This window comes from Terrapene carolina, unplaced genomic scaffold (assembly GCF_002925995.2).
Source record: "Terrapene carolina triunguis isolate 2854851 unplaced genomic scaffold, T_m_triunguis-2.0 Scaffold131, whole genome shotgun sequence".
Lineage (NCBI taxonomy): Eukaryota > Metazoa > Chordata > Testudines > Emydidae > Terrapene > Terrapene triunguis.
This window is the reverse complement of record NW_020664482.1, coordinates 10,387,212-10,401,619: the sequence shown is the minus strand read 5'-3', so window position 1 is coordinate 10,401,619 and position 14,408 is coordinate 10,387,212. Positions and strand designations below refer to the sequence as shown.

The 14,408-nt window shown below is 39.6% G+C and overlaps 1 protein-coding gene across 4 annotated transcripts in view; it reads right to left on the bottom strand.

Moving 5' to 3' along the window:
- Positions 1-14,408, bottom strand: part of MTMR1 (myotubularin related protein 1) — a 51,386-nt gene that overhangs the window by 20,914 nt on the left and 16,064 nt on the right. For all 4 annotated transcript variants that reach the window (XM_026652921.1, XM_026652924.1, XM_026652923.1 and 1 more), the window contains 10 exons: positions 13,055-13,130; positions 11,058-11,152; positions 10,710-10,817; positions 10,194-10,295; positions 7,836-7,919; positions 6,993-7,142; positions 5,782-5,970; positions 4,522-4,707; positions 1,080-1,286; positions 1-86 (listed from right to left, as the gene is read on the bottom strand). In XM_026652921.1, the coding sequence (XP_026508706.1) occupies positions 1-86; positions 1,080-1,286; positions 4,522-4,707; positions 5,782-5,970; positions 6,993-7,142; positions 7,836-7,919; positions 10,194-10,295; positions 10,710-10,817; positions 11,058-11,152; positions 13,055-13,130 (1,283 nt within the window). The remainder of the gene's footprint in view (positions 87-1,079; positions 1,287-4,521; positions 4,708-5,781; positions 5,971-6,992; positions 7,143-7,835; positions 7,920-10,193; positions 10,296-10,709; positions 10,818-11,057; positions 11,153-13,054; positions 13,131-14,408) is intronic.

Below are 14,408 nucleotides of genomic sequence, written 5' to 3'. Positions count from 1 at the left end.
GTCATTTGCCAAACACAATCAAGGAACTGAAGGAAAATGGGAGACCTGTCTGCATCAGCATGGTCATCATCTCCATGGCCTACTCGCTGAAAAACAGATGCTTTCATTTCAGTCAAGTCCATTTAAAGCAGTAACCAATAACGCAAGTTCTGCAAATATCTTCGGCAGGTTCTTAAAGGATTGTGATCAGCATACCTTTCTTCAAGCTAAACTCCACCCTTCCTATAACTAAACCCCCCCCACCAGAATTGATTCACAAATATAGTCCTATAGTCTGGCAGAATAGGAAGAGCACCCAGTCCACAAAATTCACACATTTTCCAATGGTCTGAGCGACATTAAACTTATTTTTAAAGTGGACATCCCACAAAACCCCCAAATGCACTTGTTGATTCAAAGACTCAACATAAGGACATCTGCTTCTTCCTGCATAAGAGGAAAGAATAAATAGTTCAGAACTGCAGGAGATACATCCTCCACTTCATTTCCACGGGGGAATGGATTTAGGGAATCTGGCGTATTATTATGCTGAATCAACTAGGCAGAAACTATGACTATTCCATACCCACTCGCCATAACCAAATGTTACTACAGCTACATCTCCAGTTCAGAAGGCCACATACAGCGCCACAATCTCTTAATAGTCCAGCTCAAGCTATTTTTTTCCCTTTCTTTAAACACTGTGGCTGTGAAGTGGGATGATGACTTCAGTGATTTTTACCTACATGATAGCCATAGCGTTTTCCTTTTCATTTTCCCCAAGTAAGATCTGTTCATGTAAGTTTTTCACCATGCTCTGCACTCCTCCCCTCCTCCAGAAATGTCTTGCTATTTGTCTTGTGCTATTGGCTTCAAACTCTGTTCCTCTTGTAAACTTTATATTAGAAAATTGTTGTGTATTAATATTTCACACACGGCATTTTCACATCAACAGAACACTAAATCGGTCATATTTCTCTTTCTTCACATACTGCAGGAACATTATTCTAAATGCTGCAAAATACAGGGACAACCTACCTGACCAAGAAAAAAAAAAAGCTTTGAAGGAGATAAATTTTTTATTAATTCTTTCAATTTACCATTGCAAACCTATGTCCAAAACTTATCCATTCTTTTTCTATAAGAGCTTCAAATCCTTTGATAGTCCTGTAATAGCTGTCCAACATGAGCATGGCTAAAGAGGTGAGCTGGGCTGTACGATCCCAGCCGTCACTGCAGTGTACAACAACTGATGTTTTACCAGATTCAATTTTATCAGCAATTCTTACTGCTCCAGCAAGAAGCATCTTTTAAAAAAAAAGAAAGTAGCATGTTAAAATGTCACATCAAGCCAACACTCTGTAGTAAAGACTTGTTATTCTATTCAGTCCTAGAATGTTATATTTTAAAATTAGAATTCAAAGCTGATTATGTGTCCAAAAATACTCTAAATTAACATTAGAAGCTCCTGAAAATCTGTTCATAAAAGAAAACATTCAGATAAACTGTAGACTATTGAGTAGAAACATTACTCAAGACTACAGAATAAGATCAATCCTTTTAATAAATTCAGTTATCTCGCAAACTATTATTATCTTTCTTCCTCAGCATTCAGTTTTCAACCAGTAAGTACAGCTAATCAAACCTATAGCAGGTTATTGGGCAGCCCAGACAAGAAAAGGGATGTGCTTGCTTGCTGATCCCTTGCCCTGATTTGTTGGTGCATGGAGTAGACATGATGTTCATATAGGAAACAGGCCTTTATTTCTATTAGTAATAACTTGGTTCAGAAGTCAGAGTGGCACAAGACGGTAGCAACTCATGTGAGCATTACACTTATTTTTTTCCAGTGAAAGTCCTTCTATTGATTTCCTCAGTCATGTTTGGTGGCTCTTCAATTGTTTAACTTGGAGTATTCTCTCCGGCACAGATTTGTGTCCACCACGTGATTCCTGAAAGCACTGACAACTATGTGAGAAACAGCTAGAACTAGGGCCGTTGAAAGGGCTCCGAACTTTGGATTCGGACATCAGCAAAGCCAACTCTGACATCAGTAAAGGCAATCTAATGAGACATTTGACATCTGTTTCTTCCGAGGCATGCAAAGACACTTCCAAAGCTGGAAAGCCTGAATCCACTGGAGCAACTGTGCATTCACAGGACACAGTCTTGAAAGCCATTCAGGCTTCCTAGACAAAGCTACATAGATTTTGTTCTTTTATGATTAAACTGAAGGATGCAAGGATGCAACTACTGCAGATCAATGTTAAAGCTTGTGTTAGTAAATTGCAAGGCTTGCAATTTGAGCTGGTTAGTCCTAAAGCTCTCACATGTTTATTAAGTCACAGACAATGCATTACTGCACTGAAAAATTATAAATATTACAAAAAGTCATCTTATGTTGTTGGATCTTTGAAAAGGAATGGAAAAAAGACAATTCATGTGACATAAGTATAGCAGCACTCTATGTCCTAGAAAGATCACTGAGAGTGGTACTCATGCCAGCCAAGCATTACTGCAGAAAACACAGCTGGGGAAAGGGTAGACGCAGGCAGTGAATAGAAAATGGGAGAAGGAACAAAAGCTAGGTATTAGTTTAGCAACACCTTGTGGAATGAGGTGGGGCATTATTCCACTTTGGACAAATGATTCATTTGTAAAAATTTTAAAGAAACTAAAAATTATTTTTTCCATAAAATACTTTTTATGTTAACTTCTCTTTCAGTATTTGTAATTTACCTATCATTGTGGTAGCTGAACACCACAAAGGGCTGGTCTACACTGAAAACTTACATTGGCATAGCTAGGTCTCTCAGGGGTATGAAAAAGCCACATCCCTAAGAGAGAGAGTTGTGCCGATCTAACCCCCAGTGTAAACAGTGCTAGGTCAACTGAAGAATTCTTCCACTGACCCAGCTACTGCCTCTCGGGGAGGTGGATTAACTTCGCTTGCTATAGTGAGTCCAGGTCTACACTACAAACTTACACTGGTATAGCTACATCACTCAGAGGTGTGAAAAATCCACACCCCTGAGCAAGGTAGCTATACCGACCGAACTCACAGTGTAGACAACACTATGTTGAAGGGGGAGCTTTTCCTGTTGACATAGCTACCACCTCTCCTATCAGCGTAGTAGCTTCTTCACTAAAGCTCTACAGCGGTGCAGCTGCACCGATATAGCTTCACCACTGTATGTACAGATGAGCCCTCAGTGTCTACACTGAACTGCTGCAGCTGTGCCACTGGAGCATTTTAAGTGTAGACATAACCAAAGTCTCTTACAATTAAGCTGCAATTTGAGTCAGCACCAAATAAGTTGAAAAATTGTGAGCATCGTCCACAGGCTGTATTCAGACAGAATTTTTTTTAAATCGAGCTAAACATATGTCAACCGCTACCATCTTCTTCAGTCTGAAAATTCTCAGGGTACTATTCTAAACTTAACTATGAAATTGAGATTTCAGGGTCCAATCCTACCATCCTATTCAAGCAGAGAGCTCCCACTGACGTGAATGGGAGTGAGATGTGATTATCTGGTCCACAGCAAGTTTTTTTTTTTTTTTTTAAATGGACAGTCAAACTTAAGCACCAAATTCATAAATTTGGATGGAAAAAGGCTTTTGGATTGTGAATATTTAATAGTTTGATAGGAATGGAAGATTTTAAACTAAATAAGAAAGTTAAGTTCTTCCCAAAATAGCAAATATTTATTTTACATTTTTGCTCCCTCTGCTGGCTTTTCTGTAGCAGTTAAGCTGAATTACCAGAGCTAAGATTATATGCATAATTTTGTGCACAACCCAAAGATGCTTTGCATGAGTCACATTCGATTTGAAGTTGTATAAAGCAAATTCCACATTAAATGCGATTCCATCAATATTTACCACCAAAAAGAAGGGAAAATAGTAGAGAAATCATCCATTCTAAAGCTTCTTAGAGGTTAATAAAACACTTAGTAAAATTAAACATGATATGGATTGAATTATTTTAATGCAGTGTTAAATAATAAAAGGAGACTGTAATCCATACGGTAACAGGGACCAATCCATCTTCCATTGAAGTCAGGCCCACTGAAATATGCATGTCCACAAATGCTTAATTAATGGCATAGAAGGATGAGGAGGGCTGCTGTGTTTAAAAATGAGGTCCCTCTGGTAGTTGTCCAAGTGGAATTTGAATTTCCCACGGCAGTTTTCCAAAAAGCAGGGATAATCCTGGTATCCTGGCCAACATTCACACTCTCAAGAAAACTAAGTGCTGTCCAGAACTGAATGTGATCCTACACTATCAGGATTTAACTGATTACTTCCTAATACCTACAGTATGAAATACACAATATACAGTATGGCATACATTTATATTCTATCTAATCTGAAATATTGTGTTCTAAATAAAACTTGTAAAAAGGGTTACTTTTTAGGATTATCCTGACCAAAGACATGATAAACACAGAGAAAGGATCTCTAGTGCAGTCTATTGAAATTCAAGCAAACACATTGCTTAAAAAGCATGCAATGTCTTTAACATCTATAGTCTCTTACCCTTATGTATTCCAACCAGTGTGTTGAATCTACATTGGACAACCACCGGGCCTCATCAATTGCAGGATAAACGATCTCTTTCAGCTTCCGCAATGATTCTCTCATCACATGTATGTTATGTATTTCCAGAAAGACCAGCTCAGCATTTGGGTAGGCACTTTCACTTTCATATCCTCCACCTTTTGCCTGTCATTTAAAATTTTAGAGAGAGTTTCTGATAAGGTCTTGAGGGGTATTTTTGCTTTCTAGAGAGTTTTAGAGGCGGTTATTTTAGAACAAATGAAAACACATTTTAAGAAAAATAAAAACTGATGTTTAACTTCTGTTCATTCCCTCTGAAGCACCTGGTTAAGGTTAATTTGGACTACTACGTTCCTTCCCCTACCCCTATTTATTTTTCAGTACACTATTTCAGTGCACAATTACTTCAGTAATTGGTACCATATACATAAGAAATAGATCTGGGGACTCCATGTAGGCTTTTTCCCACTCCTCCCACCACAATCATTACCAGTACATCTCTACTTCCTACAGCAGGGGTCGGCAACGTTTGGCACGCAGCTCGCTAGTGTAAGCACCCTGGCGGGCCGGGCCAGTTTATTTACCTGCTGACGCGGCAGGTTCGGCCGATCGCGGCCCCCACTGGCTGCGGTTCGCCATCCCGGGCCAATGGGAGCGGCGGGAAGCCGCGGCCAGCACATCGCTCGCCCGCGCCACTTCTCGCCGCCCCCATTGGCCCGGGGCCGCGATCGGCCAAACCTGCCACGTCAGCAGGTAAATAAACTGGCCCGGCCCGCCAGGGTGCTTACCCTGGCGAACTGCGTGCCAAACGTTGCCGACCCCCGTCCTACAGCTTTCTTCTATTTACAAAACTGACTCAAACTGTAATAAACTCAATTGGTCCACGTCCAGGCCATTGCACTACTTCTTTAATAAGTTACTATCTCGACAGAAGGATTTTCTTACAATACAGGACAAGGAGCTAGGAACCGATAAGTTCAAATCTTGGCTCTGACAACACTTGTGACTACAATCAAGTCAATCTCTCTGCCTCAGTCTCCACCCAACTTTAAACTGGAGATAGCAATAACTCACAGGGCTGTTGCAAGAATTAGTTAACGCTGAGAGAATGCTTTGATACTATCTAAGTGCTTACACATAGATTACTTTATTACGAGAAGTGAACTTTTATGGAAAATATAAGAATAAAGTTTATTTCTCAGCAATGTAATCTCCATTTTAACAATGATGACAACCTACCTTGTTTGTATCAGCCACACTGTTTTGTCTGGCATCAAAGATGATAAGTTTGTGCGACTGAGCATTGGCATCCATTATTGTTTGTAAGTATTTTTCATCTTCTTTGCAACGTTTGTCATTCGGGCCTATCAGTGGCTGGCTGCAGCGCGTTATAGTTGCCTGGCTCTCGGGGTGAATCCAAGATAACACCTGCGTTTAAAAAAAGTTAGTTTCCGGATAGTGCACCAACATCAAACTGACATTCCTTAGGGCAATTGGTCAGTCATAATAACCCATAGTACAACTTCCCAGTGGGGGAGAGAATGTAAATTTCAGTTAGAATAATTCATACCCCATACATTCAAAAGTGGGATGATGAGAAAATAGCAGATTAATACCATGCTGTAAAAGACATGGTATCACTGTTCCCAAATTTAGTTAGGTTGAACCGTGAAGTAGTTCTAAACACTATGACTTTATTCTCCGTAGCATTCAGAAACAGCCTTAAATTTTACTTTTGACATACTTTCTATGGGCTTAAATACAGTAAGAGGGTTTTCTGGTGGGGAGAATGGGCAGCTACTTCCATATGGAGGTCTATGCAGTCAAGCATGAACATATCTCGCTCCTTCCTGCCCCAGGCAGGAACTACTGCAAGATGACTCATACCTTATGGACATCACGTTAAAATTCCTCACTTTCTTTCTCCCTCCTGGGGTTGTCATTTCTTCTCTTAAATTTACCTTCCCCATGCATAATATGGCTGCATTTACAGCCCTCTATATGAGCATCTGAGTAGGATAATCTCTACCAAGAACACACTGCCATTCTCAGGAAGCCCACGATGTGGAGTCAGAGTGATACAACACACATTCCACCTCACCCCCAAACCTCATTCACCATGGGAGCAAGGGGGAGCACAGCCTGACACTTTCAGTTCCCCACTAGTGTCGGACGCTATCTTTGAACTAAAGTTCATTACAGAGCAGTAAGCCGCTTGGCAATTACACTAACCCTGCAATAACTATCTTCATTAATTTTTTAAAAATTTCCTCCAGCTCCAAAACCAGTAACTGTATTTCTATACATTTTATACTCTCTCTCTTGTAGAAGGGAGCAGGATAGCGGTCTCAGAAGCCTTTAAAAACCCTAAAGGCATTTCGGATCATCTCTTATAAGATGCATTACAAATACAGAGAGAATTCATAATGAATTCTAGAAGCCTTACTTACTGGAATTCTGCCTTTTGCTCTAAATGCTGCCACTTTTGAGAGGTCATCATCCTTCACGCTGGTTGGCACAACGAAGATAGTAGGATATGTATCACAAAGTTCATAGGTGCTGTTAATTTTGGATATTTTCCAACTCTCATTGGGCAAACCCTGTGCAGAGGCAAAACATTTATCCAATATTTTTAAAAAGTTAGATCTTTACATGTGTGTGTTGTATAGTGACTCCAAAAAAGAATGATCCATTACATGTTTTTAAAAAAAACATAGCCACATTGTTCTGCCCAGTGTTTCAAAGGTTATGTGAGCAGAAGCATTTCTCAATATTTTGGTTAAAGATATGGGGTAGTATGAAGCCCCAAAGCCTATAGATAATTTAAAAAACAACAGTAATTTGGATGGGTTTGCACTAAAGTAAAAAATGGGCCTATAGTGAAATAGAAAGAAATTATTTTACACCAGGAAATTGATGGATTAAGGAGACCACATTAAAATTATTCCTCTGTGTAACTGCTGTTCATATTTGTTTTTAAATCAGAAGACTACTTTTTCAGAACTGGTGCTTAAAATTAAGTCTCCAAATATGGATTTAGGTCCCTATATAAACGCCAAGAGACTTCCTCCACTACTGAGCACCTATAATCCCAATTGATTTCAATGGGACTTGTGAGGGGCCTAACTACTGAAAATCAGGTGACTTGCCTTTAGCTGTCTAGATATGGATTTAAGAGAATAAGTTTAGGTATTCAGGTTTGCAAATTGTCTGTGAACATTTCTAAAAAAAGGTAAATTAGATTCAGAAGACTATCAAAATAAAATAAAAAGGTGATTACTTGTATAACCTACCTGCCGCTTATATTCTGCAATTGGATCATAAACTTTCCAGCCATTAACAGGAAATTTTTCTTTATAGCTGAATGCAAAAAGTGGCTGAAAGCAACAACGTAAAAAAGACAAATTACTGTGTAGTATTTAGCCATTTAGTAAACGAGAATTCCTGTAAACATGGTGAGCTCTGAAAACGAAAGCCAGAAAAGCCAATTCAAGTAGTTTCCAAAAGACAAAATCTTATATCCAACATTTGTTTTACAGTAGTGCCTAGAGACCCCAGTCAAGACTGGCCTTCACTGTGCTAGTGATTGTTCAAACACAAAAGAAGAGACAGTTCCTTCCCCGAAGAGATTGTGTGTCTTGTCAATTCAGACAGCAAAGGAAACAGAAAGGTAAAATGACTAGCCCATGGTTACACTAGTCAGCAGTAAGGCCATGAATAGAATTCAAGCCCCATTACTCTCAGTCCAGTACCCTACTCATTGGATGATACTGAAATTGTCCACTATTGAATACTAATATGATACTGAAATTGTACAGCTAAAGCTAACAAGGCAACTATTGTTGAGTTATCTGGACAGTGAATTCAGGAAAGCACTTTAGCCTGGATGCACAAGAGGAGCTAGGCATTGTGACACTGAGCATCACAGCACCAAACTTTTAGGCCCCTAGAAAATCGCTGCAATTCACAAAGCCTGAGTTAGGCACCTAGGCTTCCTTTACAATGAATGAGGAGAGAGATGCTCCTGAAAACATGTCTGCAATAAAAGACCCACAACATGAGCACAGCTGGCCCGTGTCTGCTGACTTGGGCTCATGGGGTTTGGGCTGTGGGGATAAAAATTGCAGTGTCGACATTCAGGCTTGGCCTGGAGCCCAGATTCTGAAACCCTGTGAGGGGAGTGGGTTTCAGAGCCTGGGCTCCAGCCCGAGTGTGTACACTGACATTTTTAGCCCTACAGCCCAAGCCTGTGAGCCTAAGTCAATTGTACCAGGCTCTGAAACTTGATGCATGGGTTGTTTTTTTTATTGCCATGTAAACATACTTTTAGCTTGCAATTCACAAAAGCCAGTCCGGTAGGCAAGTAGCTACCTAAGCTAGCCAATGGGAGATGCCAAGCAGAGGTTGTGTCTCCCTCTCACAGTGATACGCGCCTAAGTCCAGGCAGTAGGGAAGCACTTATCTCTGCTAGCAAGTCACAGCCAGGAATTCTCTTCAGAGTTTGCAAGAAGCCCTGGGGGGGGGGGGGGGGGGGGGGGGGGGAATGGGGACAATTGGGCTATGGGATATTCTGATGTGGGGCTCCTTCAGTCTCTCCTGTTGAAGCTGTTCTACTCTGGATAAATAATTGAAGAGTCACTGGAGCAGTAGGACTGGATCCTGGATCTCCCACCTCTTGGGTCTTCCACCAAGCTATGGAGTCACGCATCTTGTATGCACTCTCTTTCTCTGGCCGGAATGATTCATTATTTATCCAGAGTTAAACAAGAGAGACTGAGAACAACCCACAGCCCAATGGTTAGAGCACTGCCCTGAGAAGTTGGCAGATCCCTGTTCAAATCCCTTTTCCCATTCAGACAGAGTGGGGACTTGAACCGAGAGTCTCCCACATCCCAGGTAATCACTGGGCTAAAAGTTATGAGGGAGTTCCCATAACTCCCAAACCCCCAGTTGTTTTGTCTGAACTCAGCTAAGGAGCCCAATCAGGTAGACGTCCTCACAGGGAACCTACTCGTTCAGATCTCACACAAGACCTAGGTGGCCGAACAACTATCTTCCCCAGTTTGTGAATGTCTGAGGTTTAGGCGAGAGATAAGCCACCAGCTGTCCAGAGGGAGGCAGCAGTATGCATGCCCAGAGGCAGAAACCTAGGTGCCTAGGGACTGAGTGAGATTAGGCAACTACAGGGTTCAGGGGGAGTTTTGTGCATCACAGTGGTCCCCAAACTGGGTCTTAGGCACCTAACTCCTTTATCCTTCATTCTGAAATTCCCCAATTATCTGTTACAGACAAACGCTTATAAAAGTCAACAAACCCTGACCTCCATAAGCACTAACAGGCACAACTAACGATGTCAGAGCTACGTATGTGCAACACAAAACAAATCTCTTTGGAATAAAAGGTGCCTTCTTCCATACAAAATGGAGGGCCTTACCCTGAAACCAATAAAGTCACTGTTTTCATTGGTAGCAGCACCTGGCTCTCAGTTCTGTAAATTACTGAAATAAAGAAGTCAAGCCCGAGTAATCTGAATGCTCCATGATATCTAGAATCAACAATTTAATATATTTGTTATGCAGTATTTTCTTATTTCCCTACACTTCCAAAAAGAAGACAGAGGCAGGCAGACCTCTCCTCATTTTAGTACTTACCAGCCCATTAGAAAGAGGAAATGCTTGCGTTACGAGGTTTTCAAATATTTCCAGTCTGCTCTGTTCTTCCTGTTTATAGGCAAGCCGCAAGTTTCTCATATCCTGTTAGAAAATAAGCCAAACTCTCTTACACTTTGATAAATTAAAAAAAAATAGAAGCAGTTACAAAGCTGACTGAAACCAAGCACTAGCTACTGACATTAAGGCAAATCACATTTTCTAACCCTCATAGTCATTAACAAAATTCTGTTCTAAAATGAGACTATTGGGAGCACCAGGATGCTTCAATATGCTACTGAAGTAGGCATTATACCCTAGAATTCACCAATGGGGTGAAACATTTCTTGCAAGTTTACCATCCAAATTCCAACCAAACCCAGCATGCTTGTGGGATCAGATAGGACAACAGCACAAGGCATTGTGGTTGCAGGTTCCCCTCAAGACAAAAAAGAAGTTAATGCAATTAAACAGTAATAGATAGGCATCCACTACATTTCCTAGGAATTCATTCTGTACCTTGCAAACAATTTCTATACCACAGGAGTTGTCTCCATGGCTCTGCACTCCAATCTTTTCAACTCTACTTATTACTCCAAGGGGAACATCAAGAACAAAATGTGGATCCTGAAATTTGGATAAAAAAAAAAAAGATGAAAACATTTTTAATTGCAGTGGGAAATATATGTAACCTAGTACAATTCATGTCAAATTGTGTGTTGTACTAGTCTTTTAAATTCCTTTTGAATTGATTGCTGTGGAACTTTACATTTAATTTAAACTAAGTTTGTCACCTTCTCAAAATCTACTTCAGCAAAGAAGAGATTCTAGGTGGAAGAAATATGCAAATAGATCTTAAAGTCTCACCCTCTCAACATTTTTGAAATACATTTTGAAGTCCGTCACTGTCAGTGTACCACTGACTGCTCCCATAAATGGACAGATATACATAACATCTTTAGCTGGAAAAAGACACAAATAAAAGTTCCATTTTATTATTGTAGTTATTTGTGGTATAAGAAACTCTTTATAGAAAAACAAAAATGTTATACAAGAAACCTCCTATAGTTCCAACTTACTAGAGATCTTTGAGTCTTCTATATGAAATTATTTCAAAGCCACTATAACTGACCTGCTACTCTCAATTTTGAGTTGAAAGAAAAAGTCCTCTGCATTTTTAAAAAGGTACTTTACAAAGAGAATGATCAAATTCTTCGGTTCTAAGCAATATGTGCTAAATCCCCACCATAAGCCAGCCTAAGAGAATGGTGATGTGACATCAAGCATTGCTCCTTACTATACAGAATGGAGCTATGCTATACAGAATGTTTTTGTGGGGAGTCCATGAAATGGCATACAGATATTTTATGTAACAAGATAAATAGTCTTTTGTCTTTCTCCAAAGTTGCCAGTTTGTTGTGTCTTATATTTAAGAAAACCAGAGTGGCTTGGAATAATAGCTATTTGTCCTGTAACCATCCATATGTGAGTTCTGTCCACATTTCATCTACTTCAAATCAGAATTGGAGGAGCCCCAAAGTCTTCATACTGCAGAAATACCAGGCTGCCCCATATTTATCTCCCTTTTTCTGATAATCACAACAGTGAACAGCATTCTCTGCTCTTGTTGCACCTTAGGCTACGTCTTCACTACCCGCCGATCCGGCGGGTAGCAATCGGTTTATCGGGGATCGACTTACCGCGTCTCGTGAGGACGCGGTAAAATCGATCCCTGATGGCTCTACCGTCGACTCCGGAACTCCACCTCGACAAGAGGCGGTAGCGGAGTCGGCGGCAGCGCGGCAGCGGTCGACTTTCCCGCGTCCTCACCGCCAGGTAAGCCGACCTAAAATACGCAACTTCAGCTACGGTATTCACGTAGCTGAAGTTGCGTATCTTAGGTCGGAAGTCCGCTGTAGTGTAGACCTAGCCTTACATTAGTCAGATGGGAAGGCTCATGTGGCAAGCAACAGTCATCCTGAAACTAAAGCTCAAGTGAGCTGCTCAAGTAATATGTCTGAGCAAAGATTATGACCAAATCTGGGTTTTGCATACCTTTTAAAAATAATTTCTACATTTCAGTAGAATAAATAGTTACCATTTACTGGTTTCACATAACTGTACTACTTGTATCAAACAAAACACCCCAAGATCAAACTATGTTGCTTCACAAAAACTAAACCTAAGGCCTTCTATTTTGCACATACTTAAACAGAGTGGGTTTATATACAATTATCAGATTTCCACAGATAATTTCAGGTTTTGGGAGCAGTTTGAAAAATCCGTCATTAAGACTGTATCCTATCAGAGATCTTGAGAGTAGAATGAGCGACTGTGTGCCTTTTGCCTCTACAGACTGGGTTACAATCTCCATTCTGGTAGTCAGTGATCTTTCTGTGGTCCCTACAAAACATTTACTCACATACTAATTCCACCACACAACTTTCCATAGCAAGTCATTTGACTGAAAAAGATCTAATTAAAGTGGGACAATCTGCACCACATTTTCATTTTCTTTCCTGGTTAAATCCTGAAGTGCTTGAAACTAGGGAATGAATTTATGACCTATGGGGACATTTTGAGTGCCGATGCATCCCCCCCCCCCACCTTGCTAATTTGTCTATGTCGATCAGCTGCTTGTTGAAATAAAATACCACACAGATCTGTTTGCACTATGTTGAACTGATTTACTTACAGCATAGCATTAGGGTTTGAATAACTAAGAAAATCCACAGCAAATTTGATCATTCAAGGTAGAATTATAAAATATAAGAAGTAAGAACAAAACCAACATGGAAACCATTTGCTTTTATCTTTATTCATAAAGTAATGATTTAATACTATAAACTCAAAACTACACATACCAATCGCTTTGATTGATTCTCCAGGAAAAAGTGGTGCCTCTTCCATCTGTGCCAGCTTGTTCCCATCCCTCAGTGCCTGGCAGAAATCCAAAACCATGAGTAAATCTCACATTCCATCTGCACGCCATCGATACATTTTGCTGCAAAGTGCTTTTGCTAAGAGGTTATGGGAGCATGAGAATGTGTATCCTTTTTCCCAAGCACAACTGTGTTAAACAATGCTGCATTAGAAAACAAGGCTTGATATTGTAGGTAACAAAGTATTTATTATGCAGACATTTAAATATTAGTAACAAACCACTTACACAATGATTAGTTTAACGTGCTAGCTACATATATAGCGCACAAAAACGTGAGCAATACCATCAGCCCAAAATTAGGCCAAAAAAATTAAGCTAATCTTTATGTTTTTAGGTTATCATCTACTCAAGAATGTTTTAAAGTGTTTATTTAAAAGCATTTATATTCTTTATTTCTTAACACCTTAATTAAATGTTAGCTATTTTAATATCAAGGAGAATTGTATGAGAGAAGTTTAATTTATTTAGCATTAAAAAAATCAAATTATATGTAAAAAAATATATATCAGACAGACAGAAACATTCTATTATACCCTACTTGACAAGGTACCATTGTTGTATTTATTATAATATCAGAATTAATGCACCACACCCTACTTGACCGGGTACCACTGTCGTACGTACCACTTGGTCTGACAGAGATATTTTATAGAGATGATAGAACTAAAAATTCAGATTATAGCTTGATGTCACATTGTTTTCTAGAGAGTCTCAAAAGCTGGTCAATATAAATTCAGGGCTTGATTTTAAAGCTAATTCTCAGGTGAATGGCTGCAACAAGGGGCCTTTAGTTTTCTGCTGATGTTTGCAATGTTCTGAAGAAGATTTTAGTGGAGAACCTAAGGGTTTACAAAAATTTTTATGACCATATCAAAGATGTTGGTGAGAGTTTAAGATTTCCATTTTAAGTGGTTGGTGTAAAAGTTAGAATATTTTACATTAGAATAGTATAAACAGTGAGCTAGTTTCACAGTATATAGAAACCTATACAGATACTCATCCCTTGTAACATATTTCTGACGTGCAAGCCAGGAAATAAGATTATTAGGGGTTTTATTTATATTTTTAAACACAGACTTTTAACATTATATTGTTTTCTTAGTATAAATTTATATGGGCTTTTTGTTTTTAATCTTGTCTGAAACTAGCAGAATTTGGTATCTAAAGCTCTATCACGGAACAAGGTGTAGTGTAGTAGTCAATGGAACTACTCGGGTGCTTGAAGGTAAGCACGTGCTTACGTGCTCTGCTAGACTGGGGCCCAAGTGCGGTGC